At 38.7% G+C, this 16,362-nt stretch overlaps 1 protein-coding gene across 2 annotated transcripts in view; it reads right to left on the minus strand.

The window, feature by feature from the left end:
• The window catches only part of PARD3B (par-3 family cell polarity regulator beta), a 1,130,274-nt gene that overhangs the window by 173,228 nt on the left and 940,684 nt on the right, over positions 1 to 16,362 (minus strand). For both annotated transcript variants that reach the window (XM_065930754.1, XM_065930753.1), the window contains one exon: positions 11,650 to 11,952. In XM_065930754.1, the coding sequence (XP_065786826.1) occupies positions 11,650 to 11,952 (303 nt within the window). The remainder of the gene's footprint in view (positions 1 to 11,649; positions 11,953 to 16,362) is intronic.

Below are 16,362 nucleotides of genomic sequence, written 5' to 3' on the forward strand. Positions count from 1 at the left end.
AATAAAATGCAAAAATTCTTATAGAAATATTACCAAGTAAAATTTAGCAATATATGAACAGAATTAGATACTGTGACCAAATGGGTTTTACTCCAGGATGCAAAGTGATTCTCTGTTTGAAAAGTAATAAATGCAATCCAATGAATTAACATGCTAGAGAAAAAAAATCACAAGATCATATCAACTGAAACGGAAAAAAATAACATTACCCAAACCACAATATCCATTTATGATAAGGAAAAAACCCCTCAGAAAACTAGGAATTAAGGAGAACTTCCTCGACTTGATAAAGACATCAATAAAAAAACCAAGCTAACATGATACTTAATGTTGAAAGGTTGAACGCTTTCCCAAGATGAGGAACAAGTCAAGGAGCTCATTTTGACCACTGCTGCTCAACACAGAACTGGAAGTTCTAACCATTGTAATAAGACATGATAAGGGAATAAAGTTAGAAACTTGCAGACTGGAAGGGAGGAACGAAAACCTAATGTTCTCACAAAAATCTATTTGTGATTTTTCACTGAGGCTCTATTACCATACTGGAAATAACTAAAATGTCCCTCAATAGGTGAATGATTAAACTAATTGTGGTACATCCATTCCACAGACACGGCAATGAAAAGGAATGAACTATGGATACTCACAACAACTTGAATCACAAGGATCACAAGGGCACTGTTGTTCAGTTGCTAAGTTGTGTGTGACTCTTTGTGACTCCATGGACACAGAGAGCTCACCAGGCTCTTCTGTCCTCCACCATCTCCCAGAATTGTGTGAAAAACAGCTAATCTCAAAAAGTCACGAACTTCCCCATTTATGTGATTCCATTTACTCATTATTCTAGAAATGACAGAATTATGGAGATGCAAAACAGATTAATGACTTCCAGGGGTTGGGGATGGCGGAGGGAAGGGTGTATAACTATTAAGGGGTAGCAAGAAGGATAACTTTGTGTTGACAAATAGTTCTGCATCTTGATTGCAGAAGTTGTTACATGTGTGGTAAAATGGTACAGACCCCCCCACACACATTACACCAACATCAAACTCTTGATTTTCATACTGTTATGTACGATGAAGCCACTGGAGAAAACTGGGTCAAGGCTACAAGAGATTTCTCTGCGCTATATTTTAACTTCCTGTTACTTTAAAAAAAAGTTCAAAATAAAAAGTTAAAAAGTAATCCTAACTACATGCAAACATGGCTATACATAACAAATATAAGCATATGGTTATGAAACAAGCAAACAAAATTACATGAGGTCATGCTGGCAAGAACTGTTCACCCAAGCTGGAAGGAAATTTACTAAATGCAGAAGTAAGAACATTTGGAACCCTCCACTCAATTTTAATTCACTCTTAGGGGATTAATAGTGCTCAACTGCAGAATGGTATAAATGCCCAGATAATAGCAAATATGATATTAGCTTAAACTTGAATGATCCTTATTAACTGCCAGATGCTGATTTCTGTTTTGTTTTATTTTGTGTTCATGTGTAAACTCAGTTCAATTCTTGTAACAACAGTGTTATGTAGGTACTGCAATCACTCTCATTCTATAGATGAGGATACTACATCAGAAAGAAAATAAAAAGGAGATGTATAAGTATTGGTATAAACATTTCCAAATAAAAATATATAAATGAGAGAGAAAAAAAAAAGGAGTGGTATAAGGATATCCAACCAGGCTTTGCTCTAAGGATGGGCATGGCTTGGGCACAGTCTAGCTATTGATCTTGACAGAAAATTCACTCCATCTACACTGAAGAGAATCTTCCCCCTAGGCTTGTGCTCTGAGGTCTTGGCAATTGGGAAAACCAGAGGTCGAGTAATGGCCAAGTCTGAGGGAATCCAGAGTGCTGCTCAGGCATGATTGAAAATCTATGCAAAATAATGGCTCTTGAATTTTATTTCTGTCTGGGTTCATATCAATTCCCAGTCAGCTCTCCAGAGAGGAGAGTGTTCCACCACGTATAAATATTAAAACATCTCTTTAAGATGTTGGACACTTACGAGTACTAACATTAAAACTAGCTTTTACTGCACTTTCTCATCCCACTGATTATTTATTGTTTGAAAGGATAAATATAGGGAAGCAATTGACCTAACAATGGCCTATTCTTGATTACTCACTGCATTAAATACAGAAATTATGAAGAAGATACTTTGTAATCTGTCTCTAGCATCAGCAAAGATTATGCAATGAAAAGGTATGTGGCTTTGCCTAAAAGATTAATGCAAACCACAGGTCACAAGAGGCTTGGGCTAAGTGTGGTAAATCAACACAAATCTAGCAATACTGCAGAGAAGTAGGTCAAAGCCTAAGGCTTCTGATATGTCTTAGTTCCTCCATAGCATTGAGCAGGATGTTTTCCACCTATGGGACAGCTAATATTTTTTAACGGAATGAATGAATGAGGGAGAGAGGGATGGCAGGGTGTCTGGCAGGTGAGGAGCAACATGAATGATCATTGCATGTTTAGTGAATTCCAACATTTTAAACATCAATCTACAGTGATAAGTGTATTTTGCATCAAGTCTCAGTATTCACCCACATACATCCCCTGTATACATATGGCTCAGAGTTGAAAGAATCTCCCTGCAATGCAGGAAACCTGGGTTCAGTGCCTGGGTTGGGAAGATCCCTTGGAGAAGGGAATGGCAATCCACTCCAGTATTCTCACCTGGTGAATTCCACGGACAGAGCAGCCTGGCAGGCTAGAGTCCATGGGGTCACAAAGAGTCAGACATGACAGCGACTAACACTTTCACTTTCATATGCATCTTACATACATATATAACTCAAAGAAATTATGAAATAATCCTTACTACAATCTATATGATGTTCTTTTCTATTCTTGTTAATCCTATTTTCTTAAAAAAAAATGTTGCCTGATCCCACTGAATTGATTTCAAGGTGTACAAATAGGTTATAACCTGCAGTTTGAAACTCCCTAGCATAGTTGGAAGCTCATGAATAGATTTTGGAGTCAGATCTGCACTGGGATCCTGGCTCTGTCAACGTATAACCCATGATACTACAGGTAAGTTCCTTAATTTCTCTGAGCTGCTAGTTTCACACTTGAAAGAGATATCTACTCTACAGAATTCCTGTTATCTTTTCAAAATATAAATATGAACAAGCCATCTCCATTTCAAGGGTTCCTTGTAGCTCTTGAGTCTAAATGCTACATCTCAGATTATATGTCCTTTAACAACATGGCCTGAGTTCACCTGCATCTTTTTCCTCTGCTGCTGCTGCTGCTAAGTCACTTCAGTCGTGTCTGACTCTGTGCGACCCCATAGACGGCAGCCCACCAGGCTCCCCTGTCCCTGGGATTCTCCAGGCAAGAACACTGGAGTGGGTTGCCATTTCCTTCTCCAATGCAAGAAAGTGAAAAGTGAAGGTGAGGTCGCTCAGTCATATCTGACTCTTAGCGACCCCATGAACTGCAGCCTACCAGGCTCCTCCATCCATGGGAGTTTCCAGGCAAGAGTACTGGAGTGGGGTGCCATTGCCTTCTCTGCTTTTTCCTCTAGCTCACCCTAATTTACATACCACACTCTAGCTCTTCTGATTCATGTGGTTCCCTAAATGTACCATGTCTTCTCACTGGACTTTTGCATATGCTCTTCTGCTTGCTGGATTAATTTCTACCTGTTCTTTAGGTCACAGTATAGATTACAAGGAGCCTTCTTTGACCACCCAGATCTGCATTCAGTGCCCTTCTCTTGGGGCTTCTACAGCCCCTTTGGCCTACCCTCCTCATAGCACATCTCTATTACTATTCTAATGTGTCAGCTGCATCCCTTCAGAGGACAGAAGATTCTGAATTCTATTCTATTCTATTTATGTTATCTATTTGTCTAAAAATTATGTATATTCCCTCACATCTCTCTTAGTAAGCAGGATAAATTAGATGAATCTATCCTAAGGATCAGGACATTTGTTTGAAAAGCAGTGAAGTCAGTGCTTACATGACAGCCTTAAGAAGTCAGAGTAGCCCTTTGCCAAGCATTCCTCAGATGTGCTCCCTTACTAGCAGTGACTGAGGGTGGCATGGAGGTGGAGATCTTGGAAATGGATGGGCATTGAGTACCAAATTTCCTTGCCTAGCTCATGCATAATAAAGGAGAATGTTGTCTACATTTGTCACTCCTGGAACCTGACAGCTTAGGAGACATAAGTCTAGCAGAGTCCCAAGAGTAGGGCTCTCAGAGATGGAAAAAAAAAGAAAAATTAATGAGAACATCAAGTTTGAAAGAGAGGGGATAGAGGAAAGTAGAGTTAATGGTATATCAGTTACTATTAGCACTTATCTGGCCATAGATTCTTTCATTAAGAGATTTCTCATTATTCTTTAAAAGTCACTTAAAAATTGATGGTAATATGTTCTAAGAAAAAAAATATGATTACTTTGCTGAACTGATGAATTTTAACTCCCTATGGATATGGCATTTATCACTGGGATTCCCAAACTGAAACAAGAACACTTTGGCTCTGTTTGCAGAAACTAAAAAACACATCTCCAAGTAATCTACTGTGTTCACTGTTCAAATCACTGTTCAAATCCCTCACAAAGCTGTGAACAGAAGTGAGAGAAAAAAAAAAAGCAGTAAAAAAAAGCAGTGCAATGAAAGCAAATTTAACAGGAAAAATCATGAGAGAAAGACTTGGGACAAACACCAACAGAGGCAACAACTCTGCATGACACAGCTGTGACTCAGTGAAATATATTAATCCTCTGAAATCAAGAAACTGTTTGGAGAAGATACATCAATGATCCTTCATTGCCCCAAGAGCACAGGAAATGTTCATAGCTGGCCAGGAAGCTTTCCGGTTAATACTTTTTCTATATTTCATCATCCTTATCTTAGAACTTCCCCAAACAGACTTTTGCTCTATGTTTTCAGTTTTCCAGGAAACTAAGACTGTATGTCCCACCTTGCTTTACTTCAGTGATATTAGAAGTTATTCAGACAGATCTGTCTGTCTTAGATATAAAGGAGGACCTCCATAATAAGAATAGCCTCCCAGGAGGAGTTAATGAAAATATTTTGGGGGGGTGTTTTATGCAGTGAGTAATTTCACTGTATAGCAGAAATTAGCACAACATTGTAACTCTATTATCCTTCACTCAAAAAAAGAATATATTTGAACAGAGTGCTATGTAGCATCAGTCTATAACTTCTGCATTATTAAAGAGACGTACAAAAACAAAAGAAGAGAAATAACCTAGAGGTAATCTGTGGTAGTTTCCATGGAGTGATTCCTAAAAGCCACTAGAACTCCATTCTCCCTTTGCTTACTGGAAATATGAAACAGTATTTCTCAGTACCATGTTGCAACTTCAAAGATTTATAAATACAGATTTTGACAATGACAATTTGTTGGGGTCTTTTTGGAAATATTTTCAAAGGGATGAACTTGACTGGCTCATTTCATTGGCCATTTATACCTTTTCCCTACTTTCTTCTTGGAGAGTGGACACGAAGTCTGGAGCTGCAACAGTCATCTGAGAATCATGAGGCAACATGAGAAAAAGACCTAACTATTGGAGAAAAAAAAAAAATGAAAACAGGCTACTTTATGAGGGTCAGGACCACCTACATTCCTTAAAAACTGATACAAATATATCAGTTGGGTTTTCTATTGTTTACAGCCAAACAGGATCTGACTGGATCCTCTATTGCTATTGACAGCTCTCCTGAGGCCCCTAGAAATTCAGCTACTCCATTCTGTGGACAATGTTGAGCCCAGCTTTGAACCAAATGAACGTAGAATAACGGGGTGAGGACAGCATTAGTTCTGATGACAAACTTTGGGACATCTAACGTATGTGTTAGCCGCTCAGTTGTGTCCGACTCTTTGCGATCCCATGGACTATAGCCCATCAGGCTTCTCTGTCCACAGAATACTCCAGGCAAGAATATTGGACTGGGAAGCCATTTCCGTCTCCAGGGGAATCTTTCTGACTCAGGCAGTGAACCTGAGTCTCTTGTGTTGCGGGCAGATTTTTTACCATCTGAGCCATCAGGAAAGCCTAGGAACATCTAAGTCATGATATTTAACAGCTGACATAGTAGCTAAATGTGCAATAAAAGTAGCTAAGTACACTCTTCACTTATGCTGGTGGTAAGACTGAGCTAAGAAAATCCTAACTGTTTTCCAGTTTTTTGCCTTTTCTCCTCACACTCTTTATGATTGTGCAATAAAAGTAGCTAAGTACACTCTTCACTTATGCTGGTGGTAAGACTGAGCTAAGAAAATCTTAACTGTTTTCTAGTTTTTTGCCTTTTCTCCTCACACTCTTTATGATTGTGTCTACTTTTTGTTTTTGATGACTGAAACATGCCATCAGGAGCTCGGACTGAAATTAGGAATTAACCATTGACCATGTGACTATGGAATGTAACAGTTTTCCAAATCTATGACATTGAGGAGTCAATAGCCAGATATAATCAACAACCTTCCTAAATAGTTATATTTAATTCAATAAACTTGTCGATGTAGAGCTCAATAATGTAAAATACAGTTCAACAATATATAGTCTAATAACATTCCTAAATATAGTTAACATTTATTGTACCAGGCACTGGGATAATTTCATTTAATTCACAATGAATAGGAAATAGTGTATACCTTTGTTTCCATTTACAGTGAGGAAAATGAGCCTTTGAAAAATTAACACATTTGAAACAAGGTGCTAGAAAGACCAATCCATAGCCTTAGGTCTTTGCCAAATTGAATGCATATGCAATTTCATATGATTTTTTATAATATATCCTATACATACTACCACTCTAGTGGAATATAAAAGGAGTGTTAGTCGCTAAATCATGTCCAACTCTTTGTGACCCCATGAACTGGGGTCACAACTCGAGGCCGCCAGGTTCCCCGGTCCACAGAATTTTCCAGGCAAGAATACTGGAGTGGGTTGCTATTCCCTTCTCTAAAGGATCTTCCTGACCCAGGGATCGAACCTGAGTCTCCTACATTGCAGGTAGAGGCTTAACCATCTGAGCCACCAGGGAAGACCCTAATAGAATATGTACTGTGCTAGTGCTATGCTTAGTCGCTCAGTTGTGTCCGACTCTTTGTTACTCCACGGACTGCAGCCAGGCTCCTCTGTCCATGGTGATTCTCCAGACAAGAATACTGGAGTGGGTTGCCATCCCCTCCTCCAGGGGATCTTCCCAACTCAGGGATCAAACCCAAGTTTTTCACATTGCAGGCGGATTCTTTTCCATTTGAGTCACCAGAGAAGCTAATATAATTATTTATTTATGAGACAGCTTTAGCTTTTAGACTTAGTTTCTTTAGGGCAAAGATAGTCTCTGAACTTCTTTGTATGACCTATGGAATACAACAGAAGCTCAATAAAATTTCATACAAAAATTGATGAAGATTGGCTGGGGAATCAAGGTCATTTAACTGGAATATTGAGAAACTGTGCATTGTTTGTCAATTCAATTTCACAGCTGCAATATCATCAGTCAATAAGTAACTATTTAACAAATAGATATTAAGTACCTGGTATCACATGGACCACAGAAAATTTTATATTGCATAATTAAGTCTAAATGGATACTAACCTGGAAGAGGAAAAAATTTGTCTCTAGGATTTACCAAGAACAATTAATTTCCTTTCTTGTCAGGGCTGCTAGATTGGTAAATCAAGGGTTCTTGCAAACACAGTGTGCATTAATATCAGTAAGATATCTGACAGTCTTCCATGATGTTCATGGCATGAACCAAGAATGCACACCAGATAAACAGTAGACTGGATTAATAGTTAACTGAACATCTGAAAGAGCGCTGATTAATGGAGGTCTCAGGTGATGAGTTGCAGGGATTATACTTGACGTTGATCAATGATCCTATCAATGACATACACGAGTCCAGACTGATTAAATATGAGAATGGTATAAACCTAGCAAGGCTAGCTAATATACTGGAGGACAAAAATCAATACTTTAAAATATCTTTATTGGCTACAAAAATTGGCCAACCCAACAAGCAAATATTTAACTTGGTGCAATATAAGCCAATAATGACAGCTAATAAAAAAAGTTTAGGCTGCATTAACAAGTGTAAAGGACTAAGACCAAAGAATCTAAGAGTCCCAAAGATTTCTGTGTTTTCCTTGCCACATCTGAAACACAGTACCCAACTGTGCATGGCATCCTCAGCAGAGGGCAGTTGGCAGTTATAAGTTCAGCAGACTTGAGTGTAGGCAGAATATGGCTACTAAGAAGGCTAAAGATGTCCATTATAAAACTAAAATAGCCAGAGGAGTTTATACTGAAGAAATGATTATACTTCTCAAGCTTATGTGCTTGTTTTCTTCATCCTTGTAAAGCCAGCTCTGAGCACAGAGCCTGCCTCATGCTTTGAGTTCAATAAATAGTTGTGAATAAGGTGATAGCAGCCATGTCAAATATCTGAAGGGCTAAAAGGGAGCTTTAGATGCTGTGTCTAGGTAGGTTGATCTTATCTCTGTGGTCTCTGCTAAACAACTGTCTCCTAGTTTTAAGCTAAGGTTTTTGGCTGCTTCTTATTTTCTCCCATCTTCAATGCCACTCTCTTAATCCAGACCCTTGCCATCCCTCACTACTGTAATCGTATCTTAATTTGTCTAGCCATCTAACCATCTTCCTGTTTGTCTGCCACCAAACTGGCAGAGATATTTCCTCCGAATACAGATCTATCAGCTCATTCCCCAGTTATGGCATTTTGATGGTTCCTATAGTACACAGGATTCCCCACTATACTATACTATAGCTCATTCTTCTGTAGCCCAGGGAAGGCAGCACTATTCAAGCATACCTTCAAAACCCTTCTTACCATAGATCTGCAGACAGCGACTACCAATCATAAGGTGTGAATACAGGATGGAACCTATTCACGCACAACCTGGCTCCAATCTGCTTTCCAGATTCATCTTCTGTCATTTTCCTTCCTATCTACTCTCCATGTCCTGAGCTTCCCTAATGTGCCCTGCTCTTTCCAGCCACTTCACCCCTGTGCATGCTAACTTGTCTACAAGGAAAACAATTTTTCTTCCGTATCTGATCAATTTGTGTGAATCCTTCCAGAACCAGTTCAGATATTTCCTTTTGGAGACCTTTCGTGAGCAGCAGAGTTAGAAAAGCTTCTTTTTCTTCTCTTTACGTTAAATTGCAATTATCTATTTCTTTATGTGTTGATCTCCTCCTCCCTAGAATATAATTTTCTCTGGAATGGAACCACCTCTTAGTAATCTTTGTAACATTCCTTGAGCTTGAAACAGTAGCTAGAACAAATACTCACTGAGTGACTGAAAGACTGTATAGATGACTAAATGAATGACAGGCCTCTAACTGTAAATAAGATAGGGTTAGCACTCAGAGTTCCTGTCTATGAGCACCATTGCCACAGCAACTTTCTTAGACTTACTAGGACCCAGGCATGTTGAAGAGTTCAGAATTTCGTTGATAAAAACAAGTAATAGTGATGATGATGATAGCTAACATTATTGAATGCTTATTATGTGCTGAGACAAAAACTGCTTAAGATTTAAAGAGCAAGGAGAAGAACAAATCTTAAATATGGTTAAAGATAAGAACAGAATAAAGATAATTCTGAGTATAATTACACTTTGATATGTTAACCTGAAATATGACAACTGTCTAAAACTCCACCTAAAGAGCTTTAGATCATTTATTAATACAGAGAGGTTAGAGCCTAGGGAACAAATATTCCTTACACATGTCTGGGCTATGCAGCAAAGAAAAAAAAACATATATTTTTTCTGACATCATTCTATAGTGGCTACGGTTACAATTATCCTAAGAAATTTCTGTCCAGGTCAAATCTACATGGGTGAAAATTAGTATCAGGTAGAGTCTTCTAGTGTTCCAAAGGATAGCCATATGATCTAGAAAGAAAAATAAGCCTTCAGTGACAAAAATTTGAGTACAAGTGCTAACTGTTGTATGCTCCTCTTAGAAGCTTACAAGGTACGTTAGTTATTGGGGATAAGAAGACAGAAGTAAGAAAACCTATTCAGTATGGCTTAACCCAGACCTTTTCACATGCATTTGAACCATGAATTTTTTTTTTTTATTAGAATGCTTAGTATTTATTTTCATGGAATTAGAATCAGAAACATTGGCTTTGGAGGCTCATAGAAACAGTTCTGCACTGGAATTCTAGCAGAGGGCACGTGCCAATGGGTTTGCAATGAAGATCTATCTGATTCAGAGAAGGTAAGATTGGCTTTTGTCTGGGCCAGAAGAGACTCAGGCCTGGTACCATCATTTACGTGATAGAAATTCAACCCTTTATAAAGGCTTGGGAGAAAAAGACCAGCTCTTAATCAGTCCTTTGAATTAACAGTTTTGTTACGGCTGTCTCACACAGTCACAGGAATTTATATTTTCATTTTATCCCAAAGAAAAACTTGACCATCTTTCTTTAATACTATCAACCTGGAAGCTTGACAGTAAGGATTAAAAATTGCTCCTTCCTTCCCACTTGGTTATTGGAAAGGCTCTGAAAGGTAATCAGTCTTGTGAAGCTGCACTTTACAGTCTGCATAAAAACGCCATGATTTTCCTTCCTCTCCCCAACCTAATTGAAAGTGCATAATATCACCCAGCTGGGGAAATGTAAATGGTAAACATATACAATATATCATGCTATCACACAAAAGCTGGTTACTAACAGGGACTGGGTGGTTGTCAGGACCAAAGGGAATCTGGAAAACAAGTCTTTTTTTTTTTCCATCTAGAGTAAGAGTTCTTTGTGCCTGCCACCCAGTCACCCCCCCCACCCCCCACACCTCCTCCCTCCAGACTTCAAGTTACAGCAGATTAAACCAAGGTCAGTCAGCTCATTCCTTGTGTGTGTAATTCCAAGGGTCACCTAACAATATATATTGACTAACACTCTCTTATACCAGCCTTTCAAGAAATGAGGCATTTTGCTTCTGGCAGGAGGTGGGGTTGGGATGATCCTGCTCCCTACCTACTTTGATTGTACAGACAGATGGCCCTATTATCTCTTTCCTTGGCTGCTAAACCTTAAGATCCTTGGCCTTGTCACCTCTTATCTTCCTCTACTTCATCAAACTACTTTTGCAAAGATTATCTCCTTTTCTACCTCTGATCACCTAGGAATATCTATACAGGATCACACATGCCTTCAGCAGAAAATCTCAATCTTTTCAAAGTCTTCTGCAATTCAGAGGTTATCTACAATTAAACCAACTTAGAAATCAACACTCTCTTCTCTGACCCCTCACCTTCAAGAGTCATGCCATCTTCTAGAATCCATCTTTTATAGTAGGACTCTTAGGAGAAAGGATAACATCCCTTCAAAGAGTTCATCACTAGTTCTGTTATAGCATTCCTTCAAAAATTGCTCCCTGTTGCCTCATGAACTCAACTACTGCTATTCATTCATGCCTCCTTATAACTGGCAATTGTTTTATTTTTGATGGCTGATACCTTACGGGTAGGTCAAAGCATAGCACTTGTCAAGAGTACTATGTCATTTCAGTTTTAATAGGTTGAAGGATATATTTTTATCTGCTTCAGCAGTGGAGATGATTTGAAACTTGCTGAATTAAAACCACATTCATCTTTCAATAAGTCACATTACCTGTCAGCTGGTACTGGTGGATGGTATGGCTTGTTGACCTTGGCATAGAGACTTTCTAAGTGGTCTCTGTCTGGAGACAGTGGACGGCCATCTCGAGGGTAGCCCAGCGGTCCAGCCCGAGGGGGAGATGGAGACCTGTAGACGTTTGCTGATGCACATGGTTCCCGGAAGTGGTTCACTCTGGCATAGTTGGGGTCCACTTCATCATCGTCCATATCGTGCAGTGATCCAATTGCACCAGTAGCATAATCAATAAGGCCTCTTGCCTGCTTTTCCCTTAGCTCCTGATGTTTTGCTCCAATCCTGAAAAATGTAGAACAAGATGTATGTGAGTTTAAATGCTGATGCAATGATAGACTCTCCTGAATCTATGTTAATTACTTCTTGTCAGTTACTTAACTGCCACTTTTCTGGATACTGAAGATCACACCATTGAGAAATGCTAATAGCAAACTCCACCGGATTCATTTTATATCTCTGAACTTTATTTATTACATATGCTTCCCTAGTGGCTCAGACAGTAAAGAATTGCCCTGCAACGCGGGAGATCCGGGTTTGATTCCTGGGTTGGGAAAGTCCCCTGGAGAAGGGAATGACAACCCATTTCAGTATTCTTGATTGGAAATTCTCATGGACAGAGGAGCCTGGCAAGCTACAATCCATGAGTTCACAAGAAGTCAGATACGACTAACACTTTATTTGTTACAGGGACTGGAAGATCCCCTGGAGAAGGAAATGGCAACCCACTCCAGTATTCTTGCCTGGGAAATCCCATGGACAGAGAAGCCTGGTGGATTGCAGTCCATGGGGTCGCAAAAGAGTCAGACATGACTTAACAACTAAACAACACCAGCTTTACTCTTACAGCAATGCTATAGGTATTTTAACATTTTGTCTGATGATGACTAGGCTGATTGCAAAGTCAGAGGCTGATTTTTATTAAAATTTCTTCCCTATAAATGGGCTGTGCTCATGGGAACAGTCCATCTTTGGTGTAATATTCTAGAAGCCGACCTTGGGAAAGGGATGCATGTCAGAGAGCCCATCAGAATCTTATACTTTGTCTGTGGTTTTCTTATTTGGTGCCTTCAATTTTTAGTGCATTCTTCTAAAGAAAAAAAGCTTGCAAAAATTGATTTAACTATGAAAAAGAAATACAGAAGCTTTCTGGTCAGTTAAAAGCAGTGGTATCAGAGATAATTTATAAGAGACTCTAAGTTTTTGGTTACACAAATGGGGATCATTGTGTTTCATTATACAGGGACTAGGGACAGAGTAAAATAGTGAAATTAATAGGCTCCTGACAGAGATGAATTGGCACATATAAGTGAATTAAACACCATTACTGGCAGAACTCCACAGCACTAAAGCCTTTAGTGATATTACAAAACGCTATTGCTAATCAGTGTACCGTGTAGCCTACCAGGAGTGGGAGCAGTAAGATACAGTTCAGTGTATTCCAAACCCATCTGAATTTTGAGAATTTGACATTTAATCTGGAAAGTGTTAGATTGGATCTCCTAAATTCCCAGTTACATGTTAAAATGGACAAGTCACTGTGGCATCTTAGTGGATGATGGTGATATGATGGTGTCTGGAGGTGTTCTCCACTAAAGAGGAAAGAATGCAATCTCATATCACCAGGCAAATAAGGTGCATTCAATACAGGGGGAGAAAAGCAAGACAATGCTGGCTCAGGTGGTGAAAGAAAGACTCAAGAAAGAATGGGGATAAATCTGAAGACCTGGGCTCAGAGAATATGAAAGGATTGCGGGCTAAAAGTGAAAGATCTATATCTGCCTGGAAATATATATTGAAGGCCTACATGAGTGACAAAATAAAAACTGAATTCTCTATCTTTTCCTCTTCAAATAAAAACAGCTGTTTTTGCACACAGCAGCTAGTTTTATTTTATAGAACATCAAACTCTGTAAAAATCTTTAAAAGCCACGATCTTTCAAGGTATTTTCCTTTTGGTAGAATGGCTTTTTCCCCCCCTTTGAGTAGAGAGGAGGAAGAAAAGATAAAAATATGAAGAAGAAGGTATAGGACAAAAAAACCAGTATCTTCAAGTCACAACAGATGAAAATAAATGCCACAATATATTATTGCATCTCTTTTGACTAGGTCAAATTATGTACCCTACACATAAGTAATGAGACGAATTTATATTTTTGCAAAGGGGAGCTTGAATCTCCAAGGGATGTTGAATGAAGATGAAAGGAAGATTACACAGTAGGGTACCCGTTAAGAGGCCCTGCCTGTCCTCTTTCAATGCACGTTAGTCCCAGATTCATGGATGTTTGTTTTGAATAATTTTTGATGAAGAAGATAACATGCTCCGTTCTGTAACAAAATAATCTCTCTAGGGATGGTGCAGACTGGACTATCAGAGGTTGCTTGCTGCACTGTGATGGCAGGGATGGATATCCATTGCAAATAGAGAATAGGATATCAATAAAGTTAGGGGGTGGGGTTTTGTGTGGTTGCTATTCCTCCGAAGTGGGAGACCTTCTAGAGAAATCACTCAGTAAGATGAACATCTCGTGGTTGACACACGGGGCTACACTTATGCATTAATGAAAGAGTAAAATACCAAGCTTGATTTCTCAAAGAATCACAGAAACAGAACACAAGACTCTGTATTTCTTATTTCATCACTTCTCTTTCTCAGAGGTTTTCTCATTAATTAAGCTTGCTGAGTATGTAAAGATTCTCGGATGAAAAGTACTCCATATATGCAAAGCAGTATTTTATCTTGTACTTTTCCTTTCTAAAACAAAACCAAATTTCTCCTTGATCTTCTCTGTGCCACTGAGTGCTTCAGTAACTAATTTCATATTAATCACTCAGTAGGTGAAACAGTAATTTCTCTGAACCGCCATTATTATGCCGTATATCAGGACCTCTCCATGTGGGGGAGGACAAGGCAATCTCTGAAAAGGGGTATATGGAAGCAGAAAAGACTCTCTCAAGAGAGAAAAGGCAAGGAAATGGATTTTCTTTTCGGTTGTTCTGACCTCCCTCTGTCCCAATTCAGTGTGAGAATTCTAATTGTTTATAGTCATTTCCACATAGATGTCTCTTTACCACTGGGAACTCAATCTGTTAAAATATCTATTTTTCAAAATAGTCCTGGATAATATTCCCTTTTTATTGGATGGTACCACCAGCTTCCTCATTGTCCCCAGCACACTGCCTTTGAATTGTTTCAATCCCCTCCCTCTGTTTTCCCCTACAAAAACATTGTTGTTTCTTTTTTCCATTATAACTCTTGGATAGCCTATTTTATTTCCATTTCTATAGCCATAGACTAGTGTCTAGGGTTTATATTGCCTGGTCTGCACCATCCAGCATAGTGGGCATTAACTGTACGAGGTTATATAAATTTAAACTGGAATTAATGACAATTTTGAACATCTAAAATTCAGTTTCTCAGTTTCATAAACCACATTGCAAGTACTCAACAGCTAAATGAGCTCGGGACTTCTATATTGGACAGTCCAAATGGAGGCTAATTCTATCACTGCAGCAAGTTCTATTAGGTTGTGCTGGCGGGATTATGCTAAGATTTTTTGTATGCCACCACATCCCACTTTATTCCTTAAAAGGTACTAGAATAATCTTCTTCAAAAAGTATTTCTATTGCATCACTGTCAGATCAAGGCTTTCTAAAAAAAGATTGTGATAAATGATGGCGCAAGAGTGTGATTATTCCACTTTGTTTCTTGAATTCTTAAATGAATGAATGATCGAGAAATTGAGAAAAAATTTCATCTAGCAAAGAATTAGGATGCAGTTATAGTTTCAAACCATGCAATAAAATTTGAACTCCATCCAAAACAGGGAGTATGTCAAGAGTCAATATATAGCTTCTTCTCTAGCAGGGTAGACATTTTACTAAAAAGTAAGAGAAAGAAACCAGAGAATTACAGACAAACTTTTGATTAGAAAAAGAGAGTTTAAAGACAGGGGTAGGACACTGGAATTGTAGGGTAAATCTTTGTGAGGTTCCATCCTGAGAATGGAGGAGAGAGAGAGCTAAAAGAGAAATTTCCTTCTACCTTGAAGAAACTTCATGGAGGTAGATGAAGAGAAGAGAAAAGAACATCAGTCCACTCTGTAGCTGATAAGGCAGGATGACCAGAGCAAGATAAACCAACACAAACTTAGTAAAATAAAACCTTAAATCATCTAAGAGACTTCACTGTTGTTGTGATTTAGCTGCTAAGTCAAGTCCAACTCTTTGCAACCTCACAGACTGCAACACACCAGGCTCCTCTGTCCCCTACCACCTTTCAGAGTTTGCTTAAGTTCATGTCCATTGACTTGGTGATGCTATCTAACCATCTTATCCTCTACTATCCCCTTCTGCTTTTGCCTTCAATCCTTCCCAGCATCAGGGTCCAGGCTGATATCTTGTTACAGCGATCTGCTCTCCCAAAATGTCAGGTCATGGAAAAGTTGTCAAGGTAGTGCGCTCAGACCAGGTCTGAAGACATTTGAGAGAATATATGGAACTGAAGTGGCTCGTAACCTTAGCTCATTATGCCTTGTCATATAACACTATATTTTAGTATAGATTTCAAAAAAAGAAAATTAAATACCATAGAACATGAAATTAACTTAATGGATCACAATAAGTATTCAAAAAATTAAATATAGTAAAAGAGAAAATATTAGAGGTTCTTGCATGCAGTAAGCATAAGTATG

Source organism: Muntiacus reevesi, chromosome 3, assembly GCF_963930625.1.
Source record: "Muntiacus reevesi chromosome 3, mMunRee1.1, whole genome shotgun sequence".
Lineage (NCBI taxonomy): Eukaryota > Metazoa > Chordata > Mammalia > Artiodactyla > Cervidae > Muntiacus > Muntiacus reevesi.